The sequence below is a fragment of the Leuciscus leuciscus genome (assembly GCF_965113295.1).
Source record: "Leuciscus leuciscus genome assembly, chromosome: 8".
Lineage (NCBI taxonomy): Eukaryota > Metazoa > Chordata > Actinopteri > Cypriniformes > Leuciscidae > Leuciscus > Leuciscus leuciscus.
The window spans coordinates 36,920,032-36,936,662 of record NC_138732.1 but is presented as its reverse complement, the minus strand read 5'-3'; the positions used below and the strand labels follow the sequence as shown (position 1 = coordinate 36,936,662).

Genomic DNA, 16,631 nt, shown 5'->3' with positions numbered 1-16,631 from the left:
GATGTACCTTTAATTTCCCCAAGCTGATTGCTCAGTAAAAACTCCCACAGTCATCATGTTTTCAGGCCATTTCAAGTTTGATTTTGATGTGACAAAGCGTGATATCTAAGTGGCTGAGCTTTTTACTTACTTTTTAATACGTTTTCCCATTAACACAATAATTTTGTTCATTCATAGCCAATGATAACCAATCACATCCAATCATAGCGCGATGGAGGTATTGCCTCCTCTCATGTGAATTTCCCCCATTCATTCTCAACTACCCCCCACCAAATCTCAAAACTTCATGTTAAAACTCAATGGGCTCAGGGGAGGCACGAGAGACGCGGCGTCCCGCTGTAACTTTACCTGCGGGTGTTGCTGTTGAACAGTGTTACTTTAGAAAAACAAGTGATTTATACACTTTTTAATGTCACATTTTGTAATATTTGTGTTGTTTTATTTTTATGGATTATGGATTATTTTCTCATCCTCTTTTTTGTGTGGAAGCACTGCCTCCCTTGCCTCTATGGAGGAAACACCCCCGATAGTGCCTAAGACATCTCTCATTTTTCACCCTGTGCTCTCAGTTCTCTGGTGTGGACTCAGCCGCTGTCCTCCACGCTGCTCTTCAACATCGATGGAAGTCACACAAATTACTTTCTTCAAGCTGGAAAATGACTTCGTCCAAAACTGAAAATTCTGTCATGATTTACTCTCCCTCGTGTTGTTCCGAACTCGTATGAATTTCTTTCTTCAGTTTGACTCAAAATAAGATATTTATATCTTCGTGAGATACTTTTATGGGGTCTAATGTTATTTGGACCCAGAAGTTCTTCAAAATATCTTCTTTTGCGTTCTGCAGAAAGACAAAATGACACAGGTTTGGAGTGACATGAGTGAATAATGGCAGATTTCATGGGCGAAGGGTCAGTCCCGAGCACACAATGTGTCTGGCCATTTACGATTACTGGGTGTTGGAATCCCCCCAGGGTCCCGCTCGTGGCACAGACACTGTTCGGCTGAACCATCCCTTTATTCATTATTGGCAACATGCAATGCGTTGAAAGAATTGTAGGCACTTGGCAGACACAGAGCGTTTCAACATTCACTTCATAAAAAAAAAATTAGATTAGGTAAGAGTTTGTTGGAAAAAGAGGTCACACTTTATTTTAAGGTATTTGTGTTACAGTGTAATTATACAAGTAAAGTACTGAGAAATAATAATTAACTTAATGTACTTATTATAGGGTTAAGGTTTGGTTTAGGGTTAGTTGCATGTAATGTGCATGTAGCGTGTAGCAAGGACAATAAAGTGTACCCGAATAAGTCTTCACAAAAGACATCCTGTTTCTAAATTTGTTGTAATAATTAATCAAAAATGTCAAGCTCAATTAACACACAAATGATGAAACTTTTCTACAGAAAAATATTATTTCGGCACAAAGAAAAAAATAAGTTTATTTAACATTTTCTGTTTTATTAAACATTTGAAATAGAATGATTTATTATTATTAAATTACTAATTATTATTATTAAATAGAAATAGTCCAAGTCAAATCAAGTATTATTAACTCATAATGTGTGATTTATTAAAAGTCACCAGACACACAACACATTTTTTTCCCAGTTTTTATTCAGTTATCTATTCAAATTCAAATGATACTTTAGGAATCACTGAGATGAAGTAAATAATCAGCATGTATACATATGTATGATAATAATCTAAAAAAACACACACATATTTGGGAAAGGAGTAACGGATTAAGTAGGATTAAAAAAACCCAGATATTTGTTGACCATCGGTCACAGTATTAAATACATTTGAGAGTAAGCTTTCACAATTTCACAAGAAATTCTCTTTCTTTTATACAAATCCTTTTACTATATGTACAAATCCACATTATTATGAAACAGCATAAAGATGCTTGTAGATTGTTTAGTTGGTGTTAGGATGGTGATGAGGAATATTCTAGCAGAACTTCTGGGCAGTTACGGGATAGAGGAGAGGAATAGCGATGCCCTGGTCTGGTTTCTCAAAGGCACTTATCAAATTCTTGACTTTTCGGAACAAGCGTTTAGTCTGACCCGGTGCTGTCTGTCAAAAAACAAACGAATAAATAAACAAACAAACAACAGCAATAACAACAACAATATCAGTATAATTTATTTGCAAGGACCCGTGAACTAGGGCAGATCAACTCAAATCTGTAAATCAGAAATAGTCCAAATATACATGTGTATACGTGTATACATGTGAGCACCCATATTTCTTATAGCCATAATGTCACGCAGTCTCAAAATGAGATGTTGGCTTTATAGATGTTAGAGCGGAGAGATTTTTCTCTGTAAAATCACTTAAATCTCAGCCCAGCCAAACAATACCTTTCCACAGCTGAACATTTGAGTCATTCTCAGGAAACACACAGTTTTGTAATGTTATCCTCATAAATTACCACTGACAGATTTACACAATTTCTAGTTACACATGATAGATATGTGTAACGCCGAAGAATCTATTTTTAAATGTTTACTTTTCATTGGAAAATCAGCCAGTTTGTGTCTCCAGCACTCATCATAATTTAGTTGTCAAAAAAACAACAAAAAAACCCAAAAAAAAACCTCTAATTAAATGTAGCTGTGGTTGAAATACAAAAAGAAAATCTAAATGAACAGCAATGAAGGAGTTCTATTTATCGGGCTAACTGTCACAAATTTAGACAATTGTAAGATACAAAGCTAGAGTATTTTTAAAGCTAATCATATTCAATAATAATATCTGATGATGCATATGAGGTTTGCTTTTGTGTTGTGTCTTTCATTTTGTTCTTGAGTTCAAGATTCTCACCTCAGCCGCCCAGGAGCCCGCTGTGTCTTTCTGGAGCCGGTACGTGTAGACAAAACCTTTACACCTGGCAGTGTGAGAGATCACAGATTAATAAAAGCAAAAGCCAATAAATAGAACTTGCCCGTTTGAAATTGTACATGTGCAGTTAAAATAAAAATTTTGACTTAACAATTTGTAATTGTGAAATTTTGCGTCAACTCGAGTGACACGAAGCTTGAAATGAGCTTAAAGCTCCAGAAAATGCTGAGATTTCTTGAGGACTTACAGGACACAGAGGCAGTAGGCCCCAGGAACGCTCTCACTGTCTCGAATTAAATAGCTCCCATCTTTGCCCGCTTCACACAGACGCATCTCACACGTTTCTCGATTGATGGCCCCATGATAAACAGAGAGCGATTCCATTGTGCTGCATGCATTGTTTCTCAGGCAATCACTACCAGCAAGTGATATTTGTCCCTTGGGCAGGAAATGATGACACAAGGCAGGAAATAAGCTCTTCAAAAAATAAGACAATTTCTGCAACAATAGCAAATGCATGCAAAATGCCAGCGGAACATTAGTAAATGGTAATTTCAGTTCACCTAGAGTTCAACTGCCATGCATATATCTGGATGTACTGCTGAAATTATACTTTACAAATTAGTGCTGCACAATGGTGTCATTCTTTTTTGTTTTTGAAATTGTTCATATTTAACACACACTGCCATCAGACAATGGCATTATTACAGAATGGTGCAAAACAGAATTCAAAGAGCCCTTTCTGTTTCACACAGTATGTCCACACAATAAATCATTACAATTCTATTTATTTTCAAGCTGCTTTCACGCTGTAATTACCTCAGACTGTGCAAAGGTCTATTAGAGTGGTTTTCAGTAATAAAATAGGTCACAATTTAGACTCTGTAAACAACAACAACAACAACAAAGAAAATAACAACAATTCTATGTTTTATGTTGAAGTTTCTTGTAGCATGTTTGAGAGCAAGGTGGAAAAATGCTTCTTTATCCAGTACAGACTGCTGTCACAGAACATCCCTGTCACCACTACATCCTGTCTCTGCGTGTTTGTACCTTCTTTTTTTCGTTTCTTTTTTTGTAGTGCATGTATCTTTAGCTGAATGTTTTTGAAGTATACATACAAAGAAATAGATCTGCATAGTGAAAAAGACAATTTTAGACTAATTATTTCATTTGAAGACTTTTTTTTTTATTATTGAACTGATGTGGAAATGTAAATGAGTTAACAGGTCAATAAATCAGAGAATGTGGAATATACACTGAGAGTAAAAACACTGTGGAGATGTTATTGAAATGTATTATTTTGGGCTAAAAGGGGAAGTTTATTAAGAAAGAGAGGTTCTTCGGAGGCTGGTCGATGCCACCGCAAATCGGTGCCTGTTGTCCATAAAGTATTAATACACAGGGTCGATGCTGCATGTTGCATAGATTTGGCCCCTGCTGTTATTATGATAAAAAAGAGGACACATTGAACAAGATCCCTGTGCGAGTATGACAAGCAACTCAATGACTGTGCAAGAAGTAATATTCAGCAGAAGAAAGATCCATCTTAGGTGTATATGACTTTCTTCTTTCAGACGAATACAATATATTTCTTACACAAACTCATCGCTTTGCTTCTGAATGCCTTTATAAACCCCCCGGAGCCGTGTAGAGTTCCTTTATAATAGATGGATGCACTTTTTTGAGCTTCAATCTGATGGTTGCAATCCACTGCCATTATAAAGCTCTGAAGCGTCAGGGTGTTTATTAATATAAGTCAGATTGTATTCGTCTGAACGAAGAAAGTCATATACTCCTAGGATGGCTTGAGGAGGAGTAAATCATGGGCTAATTTTCATTTTAAAGTGAACTACTCCTTTAAAAGGGTTAATTCACCCGAAAAATGAAAATTATCCCATAAATTACTCATCCTAAAGCCATCCTAGGTGTATATGACTTTATTCTTTCAGCCAAACACAATCGGAATTATATAAAAAAAATACGGCCTTCTGAAGCGAAGCAATGCATTTTTGTAAGAAAAATATCCATATTTCTAACTTTATTAACTATAATCACTGGCTTCTGGTAATGGCCGTACGCGTGTCTAGTTCTGGTGGAAGTGTGTCCTCTGACCGAACGCATGATGTAAGAGTTTTGTTCTTCGGTTGTCAAGCAGGTTTGGTTGAGCTTCTGTTTATGTTTGCTTATCAATGTTTAGATGTGAATAAAAGCCTAAATTAAATCTGTTCATCATATAAAGTAATTGAGTCTCTTCAGAAAATGTAGACTAAACCACTCTATTCATATGGATTAGTTTTATGATCTCGTTATGAACTTTTTGAAGCACCAAAATATCAGTTGCATATGGAGGAATATAAAGCTCCCAGATTTCATTAAAAAGATCTTCATTTGTGTTCCGAAGATGAACGAAAGTCTTACGAGTTTGCAATGACATGAGGGTGAGTAAATAATGACATGTCATTTTTGGGTGAACTAACCTTTTAACTCTTTGCCTTGTTTGTTCTGTATATGATTTTATACTAGTTGTGTTTGCGATTTTACGCATACCGGAAGTGTTTTGCAGACTATTTTCCAGAAGTCATTGTCTGTTATCAAGAGATCTTCTCTGTATTGATTTACTGGCAGTGAGTTTGTGTGTGACTCTGTGGATGATACTACAGTATTTACTGTGTAGAAGGTATTTTTACTGACATTCTAATCTTGTTGATTCTGAGGCTTGTTGTGGTTGTTCTGTTGTCTCAAATTTTGATTTGTTGATAATATTAGTATTGGCATTTGCCTAAATATCTGTAAATTTAACATAGCTGTATATTTTAAGATGATTTAAGTACATAATGCCTCTATTTCTCCATTGGATGCAATTAGGTGGAGTTAAAAAGTGTGTAATGTCTTGGTAATGGCAGCTGTTATTATAATGACATTTTCTCTGTGCTTTTCCAGATGTTTTATGGCTACTGCTAAGTGCAATAGTTTACACTAGTCAATTTCAGTAACACATCAATATTGCCCTCTTGTGGGCTACACAATTATGGTCATTTAAATGAATAATTAAAATAAGTTGTATTCTTCCATTCAAGAGAAGTGTACATGGGACACATTTGTAAGCACATATTTCCAGAGAACATTCTGGTAAAGCCAATGAGACCAATGAAAAATGTGATATTTGCAGAGGAGAGGTGGGCAAAAAGGGAAGAACCAGCACCTAAAAAGGCAGATAAAATATATAAAATATATAGGCTATGATATATAGTATTAAACAAACAATACTTATTATACTATTATTATCAGTTCCAATGACCGTTAAATGGATGAAAACAGGTTTGTTTGGTGCTTTATAACAAACTTGAACGTTTGTTTTATTATTAAATTTAAATAATCAAAAACACGTCTAATTACATTTAATAAATTGATTGTGGATTAGATTGACAACTTATTTTATCATTAAAAGTGTATTTGTAACAATGAGTCCATGTAATGATAAACAGGACGGAAGCAATAGCAAGTACAATGATGTTTATTAACAATGGTTCACTCAGGAAACTCAGAATAGTCAGATGCATATGCAGAACTCAGCGTAGGCAGGCAGTCACTCCGAGAGAGAGGGTCAGACCAGGAACACAGACAGCAGGAGAGCGTGACGTGACGCAGGGACTGAGAAGGACGATCCTGAGGTGACTGAAGATGATGAGAACGGGAGTGAAGCAATCCGGTATCCGGTGAACAGGAAACACGACGAAAACAGGAACAGGCACGATTCACGCAGGCAGTGTGCAAGCTCTAACCTGTTAACAGGGGAGCCGAAATAAAAACGGACACGCCACGCAGCCAGTGTGTCGCCGGCCTCAACCTCCGCAGACAGTTTTTAATGTTTATAAGACAATAACTGGGTCATTCTATATTTAGGGGTACATTTCATGTCAGCCAAAAAGTCAGGAAATCAGTATTCTTTTTTGAGCAATAAACTAGGTGGTTAAATAATATATGCCCTTAATGTGCTAAATTAGTTATTTGGCAAGCTTAAGCTCTAATGATTTTTTAAAAATATGTTAATGAAAATTAACATTTGATTCATTATTTTGTCAACTGTGTTACGGACAAATGCTGTGTCAAATGAAACATGAATGAAGTAACACATGTTTGATAACACATTTGTTTGAAAGTTTTTTAGTCTATTCACTAGAGTTTTTGAGGTTATCTGTCTAACTGATTTGTAAATATGAATTGGGGGCTTCATAATGGTCGTTGTGGGATGATGTCATGAAGGATGAAACTTTTCTTCAACATAAATTCACAGTATGCTGAATTTAGTATTATTCATCATCCTTACCCAAGATTTCCATTTCCAGAGATATCCCTATCTAGTTTTCTGACGGTTTAGTTCACATTTAAAAGATTTATGACATAAAAACCACACTTAACACAGTTGACAGTGAAAGTAACACAGTTGACAGAAGTAACACCGTTGACAGGACACATTAGAAGGAAAAGAGAAAACTTCCTTTAAGATGATAACTTTCTTTTTATTCAACAAATGTAGGTTTAAGTCAATCATGAGTAATTCTGAATGGTTTATAACCCTTGACAAATGTGAATATATTATGTTATGGATACTGAGTTCATAGAAAGTGTGGCCGTGATGAGATCAGTTAAGTTTATCCATTGTAATGCAAATCATGGTTTTAGGCAATTTGTAATTTTGTGTAATGTAAATGTAATTTCCATATAATGTAGTGTGAGCATAAATTGAAACTGAATTGTCAACATTGTCAGTTGATAGGTAACACAGTTGACGGGTAACACGGTTGACATTTCGGCCATTTTAGGGCCTTGTGCAAAATGCTGGCCTTGGACTAGTTAGTAGATGACCTTGATTAACTTATGTTTTTATATTCTTTCTCTACACATTTATAAATATAACATGACCAGAACATGTTGATAACACAGTTGACGGTCAATGAATCTATTCTATGCGCAGACAATAATATAGATAATATATTGAAGAGGAGAAGTTATGACTTACCACACTGTCTTCACATTTCCCTCCAAAAAAGGAATTGCATCACAGTGATGTTGGACATGTGACTTTGGAACAAATCATTGCTGATTTATAGGGGGTTTTATAGGGAGTAACACAGTTGACACTGATTTCTCTGACATACACAAAATGGGTGATTTAATGTAGATGCATGAGCAAAATATTTTTTTAAACACCTTTCTCACAAGTTAATGATTATTTTGGACAATATTTATAAGAAATATATACAGAAACATGCATTCTAGAGCTAATCTGAAGAGCAAAACCTCATATTTACCAAATCGGACAGCACAAAAACAGCAACTTCCAGTATAGAATATGCTATTTTTGCAAGATAAAAGATGGGTATCTGTTGGATTTTTGTATTAAATGAATTAGAAATGTCCCTTGATATAAAAGTGATCATTGATTGAAGTGAAATGTTCATGATTTAAAAAAAAAATGATAATAGAGTCCATGGACCTGACATGTACCCCTAATTATAGAATGACTCAACTACTCAAGATTTTGCTTTAGTATAATTTTCGGGACAATTAGGGCCAGATTCGGGATTCGGGACAACAGTTTAGATTTCGGGACTGTCCCGAATTTTTCGGGACGTCTGGTCACCCTAGGCACGAACACGGGAAGCTTCAAACAACGATCTGACAAACATGAGACGAAAGACAGGGCATTAAATAGGCTGGTGAGATTACACGCAGCTGCCGCTGATCACTGATAATCAGCGGTAACGCCCACATAAAACAATCAGCATAACGACACACCACACACACACACACACACACACACACACAAACACAAACACAAACAAACACACACACACACACGAGACTAGAATGAGACAGTGGATCTACCAACCGTGACAGTCCACTGAAGGCAAGGTTAAAGGTACAATATGTAACTTTTTTGCTTTAAAAATAGCAAAAATCACTAGCAGCTATATATATTTTTTTAGTTGTGTACTTACATTATCCCGACTGTTTCCAACAACTTTCAGACCAGGAGAAATTTGTAATTTAATTCGAAGACACGTCACGTTTCTTTATTTCCGTTTTGTCGCCGTCAATGTCGTCATATCCGTGTTCTCCCTGGTTTCTGCCAAGCGGCAACCTCCCCGTCTCTCTCTTGAAACCAACCATAGACAGTATAAACTGGACACAGCGACCCCATAGGTTTCAACGGAGAAAAGTGAAGCAAATTAGAAGCACTCACTTCCTGATGGTCGAGCGTCCTGCGCAGACTCAAACTGAGCTTGACGACGTAGATGTGACGTGAGCAGCCTGTCTGACAGTTGTAAGTCTTCTAGTAGCTGTGCCAAGCTAAATCTGAATCATACCCTTCCGAATCTTGCAGAGACGGAGAGCGTGAGTAGGAGCTGTCCATGAGCTATAGGAGCAGGAGAAACTTTATGACTCTCTATGGGCTTCTCCCTTGACTTTATGCCACCACGTCCCCCCGATTGACTGCGATCTTCTCCTCCTGTCTATACGGTAATTTCCAGAGAGTTGCGTGGTTATGACGCAATTGTTAGCCTTTTTTTTTACAAAAACGGTTTCTACGGGGCCATAACATAAGATACAAGGTAATGGAGCCTTTTATACATTGCCGTGTTTCTTTAGAAATAAACAATGGGCAAATGGAGTCTTTAAACGCCTCAGATGTGAAGTTATTCGCTGTCAAAGTGACGCCAAAATGAATGGGAGTCAATGGAATGCTAACTGCAGGTGATGGCTTGTTGGCCAATGGAGGCCCCCGGGGGTGGTACGGAATTCGAGAGCTCGATTACCCCCCTGAAACCAACACGGAAGGGAGTTAAACTGCAATTCATTGACTGGCCGCTTGAGGCTGGCTGCACAAGTGAGTCAAATCTGTATCTCTGTAACATCTGTAATGTTAAAATTACCAACTTTACAGCAGAAAAAAAACATGTTTACAGCCTGGTTCTCTATATGGCTTTGGTCTATACAGCTAATTTTGCCCTTCATAACAACTGTGAGGGGGGTGAATTTTTTTATAACTCATCCATTTAGTTGATTAATATTTAATGTTCTGCATAATTAAGGGTGTGGCCACTTGAGTGACAGGTGGATTGCCGCTGATGTCAATGCTAGCTGTTTGTCTGCTGTTACTAGCCGTCACTTCACCTCAGCAAATTTTAGCTGCTGAACTTGCCATCTCTGCAGTGTTTTGTGCTTTTTTTCAGGATTATTTCATACAATGTAATACACCCATTACTTCGCCCACGGCTTAGGATTCCGTCGAGTATCGTTCGAGAGAACAACCAGCGCTGTAGTTCAGTTGTTTTCCTCTGTGAACATGCACTAATGGATGTCTGACAATTTCGTTGCTTTTTGGAGTTTTCAAATTTAAAAACGTCAATAAAGGCTCATTCGTTCTGCTCTCACGGAACAGATAGATTATAATATGTTTATGTACCGTCAGGTGAAATCCTGCAGGTGTCGGTGCTTTCTCCGTCCATGCAATAAATGCACATCCTTGCATGAGCGTGGATTTTCTAGCACATTTGCTTGAACTTCATAGGTAATATATCTATGGTTTGACCCATTTGAGAGGCGGCCAAAATCAGAATTCAAAATGGACTGAATAAGCTCTCTACGAACTTGACGAGCGATGCCGCGCTGACGGACCATAGACTATAAAAAAAGAGTGACTGACATGTATGCACATAAATCACTGTCACACACACTCTCTCAGAGTAATATTAAGTTACTGCATAATACATTTTCAACTAGCAGAATAGTACAGAATCACGATACACAGTCTCACTTGTAGCCATGTCTTTTAACTATTATAATATTTCGAAGGGCAAAAATAGGAACTTTTAATTGGCTTTACATCATCAACTGTCACTTTAGCGCGAGGCCCTGTGCAGGCGCAGACTTGGTACTGTCAGTTGCATAACGTTATAGCATTACCTCCCCAGCCTGAGCTAACTCGATCATGTCGAGCTAGGTGGGCGTGATTTCAGATAGCCAGGCTCCTCAGCTCCACTCACGCACCGCCTCTTTGCCCATTTTCTGTTATCCGGGAGTGACGCAAGGCCAAGATGGCGACGGCCGGCTCCGCCCACTTTAGGCTTCAAAAATGCTCTTCAGAAACCTACGGGTGATGTCACAGACACTACGTCCATATTTTTTTACAGTCTATGGTTTCCGCTCGTACTGCCATAGAAACCAGAGCCCTCTGATAGTAACCAAGGCGACAGACGTGGACAACTGTGTAGTTCGTAATGTCTATTTGCACGCTGTTGTTGTTTCGTTCAAACATTATGGACCATGGCAAGCAGACTTTGGATAAAAAACGAGAACTAAAACAAGTATCAATATCAGCGTGGTGTTTTCGAGATGCCGAGAGCTTCACGTCCGAGACTTCGACCGCTCCTACATGTACTTTATTAAACAGCTGAGCACATTTACATAAATGTTACATAGTTCAACAATGATAAAATGTTAGAATATGATCTGTATGTTATTCTAATGTTGATCTAGCTTACTGCTAGTCTCATACAGACAAACTAACACAGAATAAGATACATTTCAACACATTCAAATGCAGTTTAGAGTGATAGTGTAATGTTAGACCAAGTGAAACAGTGCTGCGTTACCTCACAAGTTTAATTTGTCTAATAAACTGACCTGTGAGTAGTAATTCTGCACTTGCGTGTAGTTCGGTAGAATGAAATGTCCATATTCCACGACGCCGCATGTGGAGCTGATAGCTGTCTCTCAGCAATCCCGACCTGCTTCATATCACAGTCATGATAAAAACATAGATGTATTTACTCATCCATAAACATTAATAGATCGGTCGGCTTGACGTTGACGACAAGATCCAGAATTCTTAGTAAATGTTGCGTCATCAAACTGACGCAGTCAAAAAAATTACATACTGTACGTTTAAAGAACCGAAGTGCAGTTTAGTTCAAATTAAGATCAAACAAAACAAAAGGCATGGCATGAAACTCAAGACAAAACCGGACTTAGACTTAAAAACAGTGGTTATAGGTAACAATACTTGACAAAGACACATGGCACACATGAGGGCTTAAATACACAAGACTAATGACTAGACAAGAGACACCTGTAAACAATGAACCAATGATAACATGACAACACAGAACACATGGCAGGATCACATGACTAGAACAGGGGATCACATGACAGACATGAAACAAAACCAAATTGTGACAGTATTAAACTTTTTAAGAGTAATATTCAGAAATTCAGTTAAATTAAGTGATTTAATTAAAAAAAGTGGAAAAAAATGTATTATTAAAAATGGTGTTGATAAAATTAATGCATACAACTTTAAAGCTGCAGTCCGTAAGTTTTTTGTGTTAAAAATTATCCAAAAAAACAAAAAACATAACCAGCCAGTGTTCAAAACTATCTGCTTGCCTTAGCTCGATTCAAATCGGTTAGCTTTTAATAATGATTTTAATTCCAGTGGTACTGGTGGATTTCCGTGGGAAATTCAAGCATGTCTTTGCGTCATTACGTCACATCTGTCCACATAAAGAAGGAGTCTCGGCAAGTAGGCTATATTGCGTGTGAGGATGTTCGAGGTGTAGATTTTTAACCTTTTCTCACAGCACTTGAAATAATTAAACTTATAGCGGATCCAGAATGTTTCAAACGACAATCACCAGTGCCAACTGGAGATTCACCAGTTGTAAAACCCAAAAGACTTCGGACTTCGGAGTGGGCGGCTAGAGAAAAAAAGAGACTGCAACCGGGCCCATGCGAAAACAAGGATAAACATCGGCAGGGCTTTTGAAAGATGGCGTGAACTCAGTGTTTTAAAGGGGTTCAAAACGGACGCAGAGACGGCTGTTTTTTGCTAGACATGTACGACATTTCAATAGTTTAATTACGTAACAGTAGAGCACTTGTTCGCTTAATTTACACAGTTACGGAGTTTCCTTTGTTGTGTCTTTCTTGTTTTGCTATTATGGTAAATATGAATTATTTTGTGCTAGCTATGAGAGGGACCAATTCACCTCTACTCCAAGAAAATCAAACCCGCCTCCTCCGTTGTCAAGTATTGGATCTGAATCAGATCGGTAAAGTGAAAATTTTCCTGACGTAAGATGTTTATATTATGTTATATTATAACACGTTTATGCATAACAGGGATTCCGTTCATACACCGTTTATTTCATGATTGTTATTTGTTTGTACAAAATAACTTCTCTTCTATGATTTGCACGGTTTGACATGATATGATAAGCGATCGTTAGATTTAATCAGCGCGATTTACTGCAATGCTTTTTTCCCCTTAGTTGATCAGAACAAAAGTGGATGTTACTTACTTGTTCAGACGTCATTTTCCGTTGAAAATTCTAATATTGGTCATACTTTCAAAAAGTATATTCTGTGATTCTGAATGCCCGTATCCACACCGGCGTGGTGATTGACAGCCGCACACTCTCCTCAAAACATTGGATTCATCCGCGCTGTCTCATACCGATGTACAACCCACGTAAAGTTGATAATTCCGCAAATAACTGCAATTGCAGATTTCGAACAAAGAGGAAAAACTACGGACTGCAGCTTTAACAATTCAATTAATGTTTTACAACTTCCATCCTTTTATGTTTTGGCAAAGTGCAGTACAACAGAGGTTTACTAAACTAAAGCATGGACAAGTAATACTATTCCTTAAATAATTTGTATTGATATTTTATTAGTATTATTTTGAGAAGAACATTCTATTGTACAAAAGTAATATATTTCTGTCATAATTTCTTCAAGTTTTATTTTGACGTGTGTAGTGACCATTGAGCTTTAGACTGGATTCTCAAATGAAATGACGAAATGTTTATTAAGCTTTCTCTCTTAGTAGCTCTGAAGATGTTCATGTATTCATGTCTTCATATTGTGAGATGGCAGATGCTGAAAAAACAATGAGCGTTATGTGTACTTGAGTATGTAAATGAAACGGCCCAGCTCATTTACAGAGATGCGCAGATCAAGCCAATTATATATATAGCAGTCTTTTTGCGCTTTAATATTCAAAGACATTAGACCATATTACGTTTTGATTGCAGCTCTACTTTAGATTTATTCACCCATCCATGAATTAGCGCATTTTATGTGACATATGTCAATTACATTTTCATGACTGGATTCAAAGATTCACTCTGCATCACGCAAATCATATGGCTTTAAGTTATAAACAGGACATACCTTCCTATGCACAACGGGATGGTGTTCAGACCGAACATGCACAATGTATTTCCTCCTTTTGTAGGCACTTTGTGTCCACATTTTCTGCAAACTGGTTATATCTATCCTTGAGGAGTCGAGGACAACCACGCATCCGTTTTTTCCGATATCCAAAGTATTCCCATACTGCAAATTTTAACTTCTTTTTCGATGGGGGATAGAAAATAGAGATAACATCTGTCTCTGACATTTTCTCCACTGTATGTGTGTGGGTAGAGCAAGTTGAGAGTCTAAGCAGCCAAGTGGAAAGACGCTGCGTATGCACAGGTGAGGTTCTTAGTCTGTTTTTTCCCCAATACCGTAGATAAGCAAATGTGCACGATATAATTGTATACGTGTTCACACCGTGATATACCGTCATACAGGTATACCACTACAACCCTAGTTGCATGGTTATAATTTTCTCTTTAATAGTATCAATTTTGCAAGTAAAGGAATTCAAAAGTCATTACTGCTGGGCTGTTTGGAAGTTATATTTCTCGTTTATATAGCCTCTGTATCGAATAAATACCTAGGGTTGTATTTGTTCTCTTCTAAGAGAGTCAAAAAGAAAGCAGATCTAACCGTTTTTAAAAGCCTTTCTGTATGCAGTAACACTGTCCTTCTACGAAATGTGAAATACCTTTAGTTTTGTTTTCTTCCTGCTGTGGTTGTTCTCCTGAGGGTGTGAGTGTGCTCGTTATATCATGGCATCAGATTATTTTCCTTAATCTTCTTTAAGCGCAAAGGACCGATCGTGTCTAAAGTGCTGCAAAAGAGAGCGACAAAAATCGAGTCTACTTCAGACTTTCCCAAATGTTTATAGTATTCTCCTGTGTTTTATGCATGTCCCTATGTTTTATTAGCCTAGTTATGATTCTTTGGTTATGTGAGAGTAAAATCAAATGTTGATATCCAAAGATGATGTATCACTGCTTTAACGTCTTCAAATCCCCTTATTCTTGGTATCAAAAGAATCCTCTTTTGATTTTATAATCAATGGTGTACAACATTTTATGATAAATTGCATCATAAATATTTTTACCATACTTTTGTGTAAAGACTGCACATATTCTCCATGCCACCATGAACATGCAAATGAGGATAAGATAGAACAAAGACTTTCTCCCGGTCATCTTTGATTGGTCACCTCACCAAATGGGTGTAAACTGATATGACCTTTAATAGTGTCTGATTAGTTGATCTTTGCTCAATCTCTGAGACAATATTTTCCTGTCTCCTTTCGGCAACTTCATCTTCAAATTAACTTCTTTGGATTAAACGTGGACCAAGTTAATTTCTTTGGATTCAACGTGGACCACACCAAGAACCCAAACAAACGCTTCAGCGCACTCCAGGCGAAATCATCAAGAATCTCCTGCATCTGGACTTGTTCAGCAACCGAAGTCAATGCAAGTACCCGTTCGCAGCCTTTAGATGCGTTTCTAAGTTATTGTGCCCCTTTAAGGTGCCCGTGATTCTCAGATGTTTCTCGTAGGTTGTGGTTAACTGATTGTAATCTTGCCATTCTCTTTTCTTTACTTTCTTGATTCTGTATACAATCTTTGCTTAGTTTAGTTGTGTGTGTAGCCTACCATAGTTTAGTTTATTAAACCATTATATCCACGCTTTATTGTCTCTGTGTTTGCCACTCACAAAAATATTGAAGTCACTTGATCATCTTGATCTAGCGATACCTATGCTATTACCCTGCTAGTACTTTATTTACTTTAGTTGGAAAAGGTTATTCTTTCTTGGCCAGGAAGATAATATATTTCCTAGAATTAATAATTGATTATGCTTTCTGTTCATTGGATGAACTGATTAAATAATTGTACTATTAATTCTGCTACAGTCAATTCTAAAAATAATTCAGATATGTATAATTAATTATAATCCGTTAAAATTAATTATATACATCTTTTGAGCTAATTTGCTACATGGGGGACTCATTCTCCGGAGCGATGGTGGGTTCAGTTCCTTGCTCTGGCTCCTTCATCGCGGCAGGCTCGGGCTCTCCATCTGCGGTGGGCTCTGGCATCTTTTCCTGCACGGCGTCAGAGATGGCTGGCCGGGCTCGGGATCTGGTGTGGTGACGGGAGCGAGGTTGGGCTGGACGATGGAGATGGTGTCCTTTATAGTTTCGCCTACTGTAACTGAGGACCAATCCACCAACAGAACGAAGTTGATGTACTCTTCTAAGGTCCAGCAGGTATCACCCTTTGGCATCAGGAAGCGAATCTCATCGTCCTGCCCGCACCTGAAACCTTCCATAATGTGAGGTCAATCACATGTGGCGTGGTGGCAGATGTTAACAAACTCCTCCACATAGTCCTCCAGATCTTGGCCCATGAAATGTTCCTTCCGGATCTATACTAATTGCCGCAATATCCAAATTCTTTCTTATCGGTCCGGTGTTCTGTCATGGGTAGGTCAGCAAAGGATGACGAAGAAGAAGATGTAGTTCAAACAATACCGTTTTCTTTAATAAAACAAAAGAAAAGAAGTAATCCAACGAGAT

At 37.6% G+C, this 16,631-nt stretch overlaps 1 protein-coding gene and 1 long non-coding RNA gene across 2 annotated transcripts; both read right to left on the bottom strand.

The window, feature by feature from the left end:
- Positions 1–1,595: 1,595 nt before the first annotated feature.
- On the bottom strand, positions 1,596–14,633 carry sh2d1ab (SH2 domain containing 1A duplicate b). Its single transcript, XM_082178481.1, has 4 exons — positions 14,093–14,633; positions 3,093–3,283; positions 2,828–2,891; positions 1,596–2,077 (listed from the first exon to the last, which is right to left on the bottom strand). Exons 1-4 carry the CDS (start codon positions 14,171–14,173, stop codon positions 1,952–1,954), a joined length of 462 nt encoding a protein of 153 aa, XP_082034607.1. The 5' UTR covers positions 14,174–14,633; the 3' UTR covers positions 1,596–1,951.
- Positions 8,842–11,533, bottom strand: LOC309505174. Its single transcript, XR_014208352.1, has 2 exons — positions 9,957–11,533; positions 8,842–9,900 (listed from the first exon to the last, which is right to left on the bottom strand). It is a non-coding gene; the product is annotated as an uncharacterized lncRNA (long non-coding RNA).
- Positions 14,634–16,631: the final 1,998 nt, after the last annotated feature.

Bases quoted from the DNA above. Each gene is read 5' to 3' on its own strand.
- sh2d1ab (XM_082178481.1), bottom strand. From the start codon at position 14,173: ATGTGGACACAAAGTGCCTACAAAAGGAGGAAATACATTGTGCATGTT. The intron at 3,284-14,092 runs GTATGTCCTGTT...TTCCTGCCCAAG, and splicing joins ATCCCGTTGTGCATAGGAAG to GGACAAATATCACTTGCTGG. The intron at 2,892-3,092 runs GTAAGTCCTCAA...TCACACTGCCAG, and splicing joins GCCTACTGCCTCTGTGTCCT to GTGTAAAGGTTTTGTCTACA.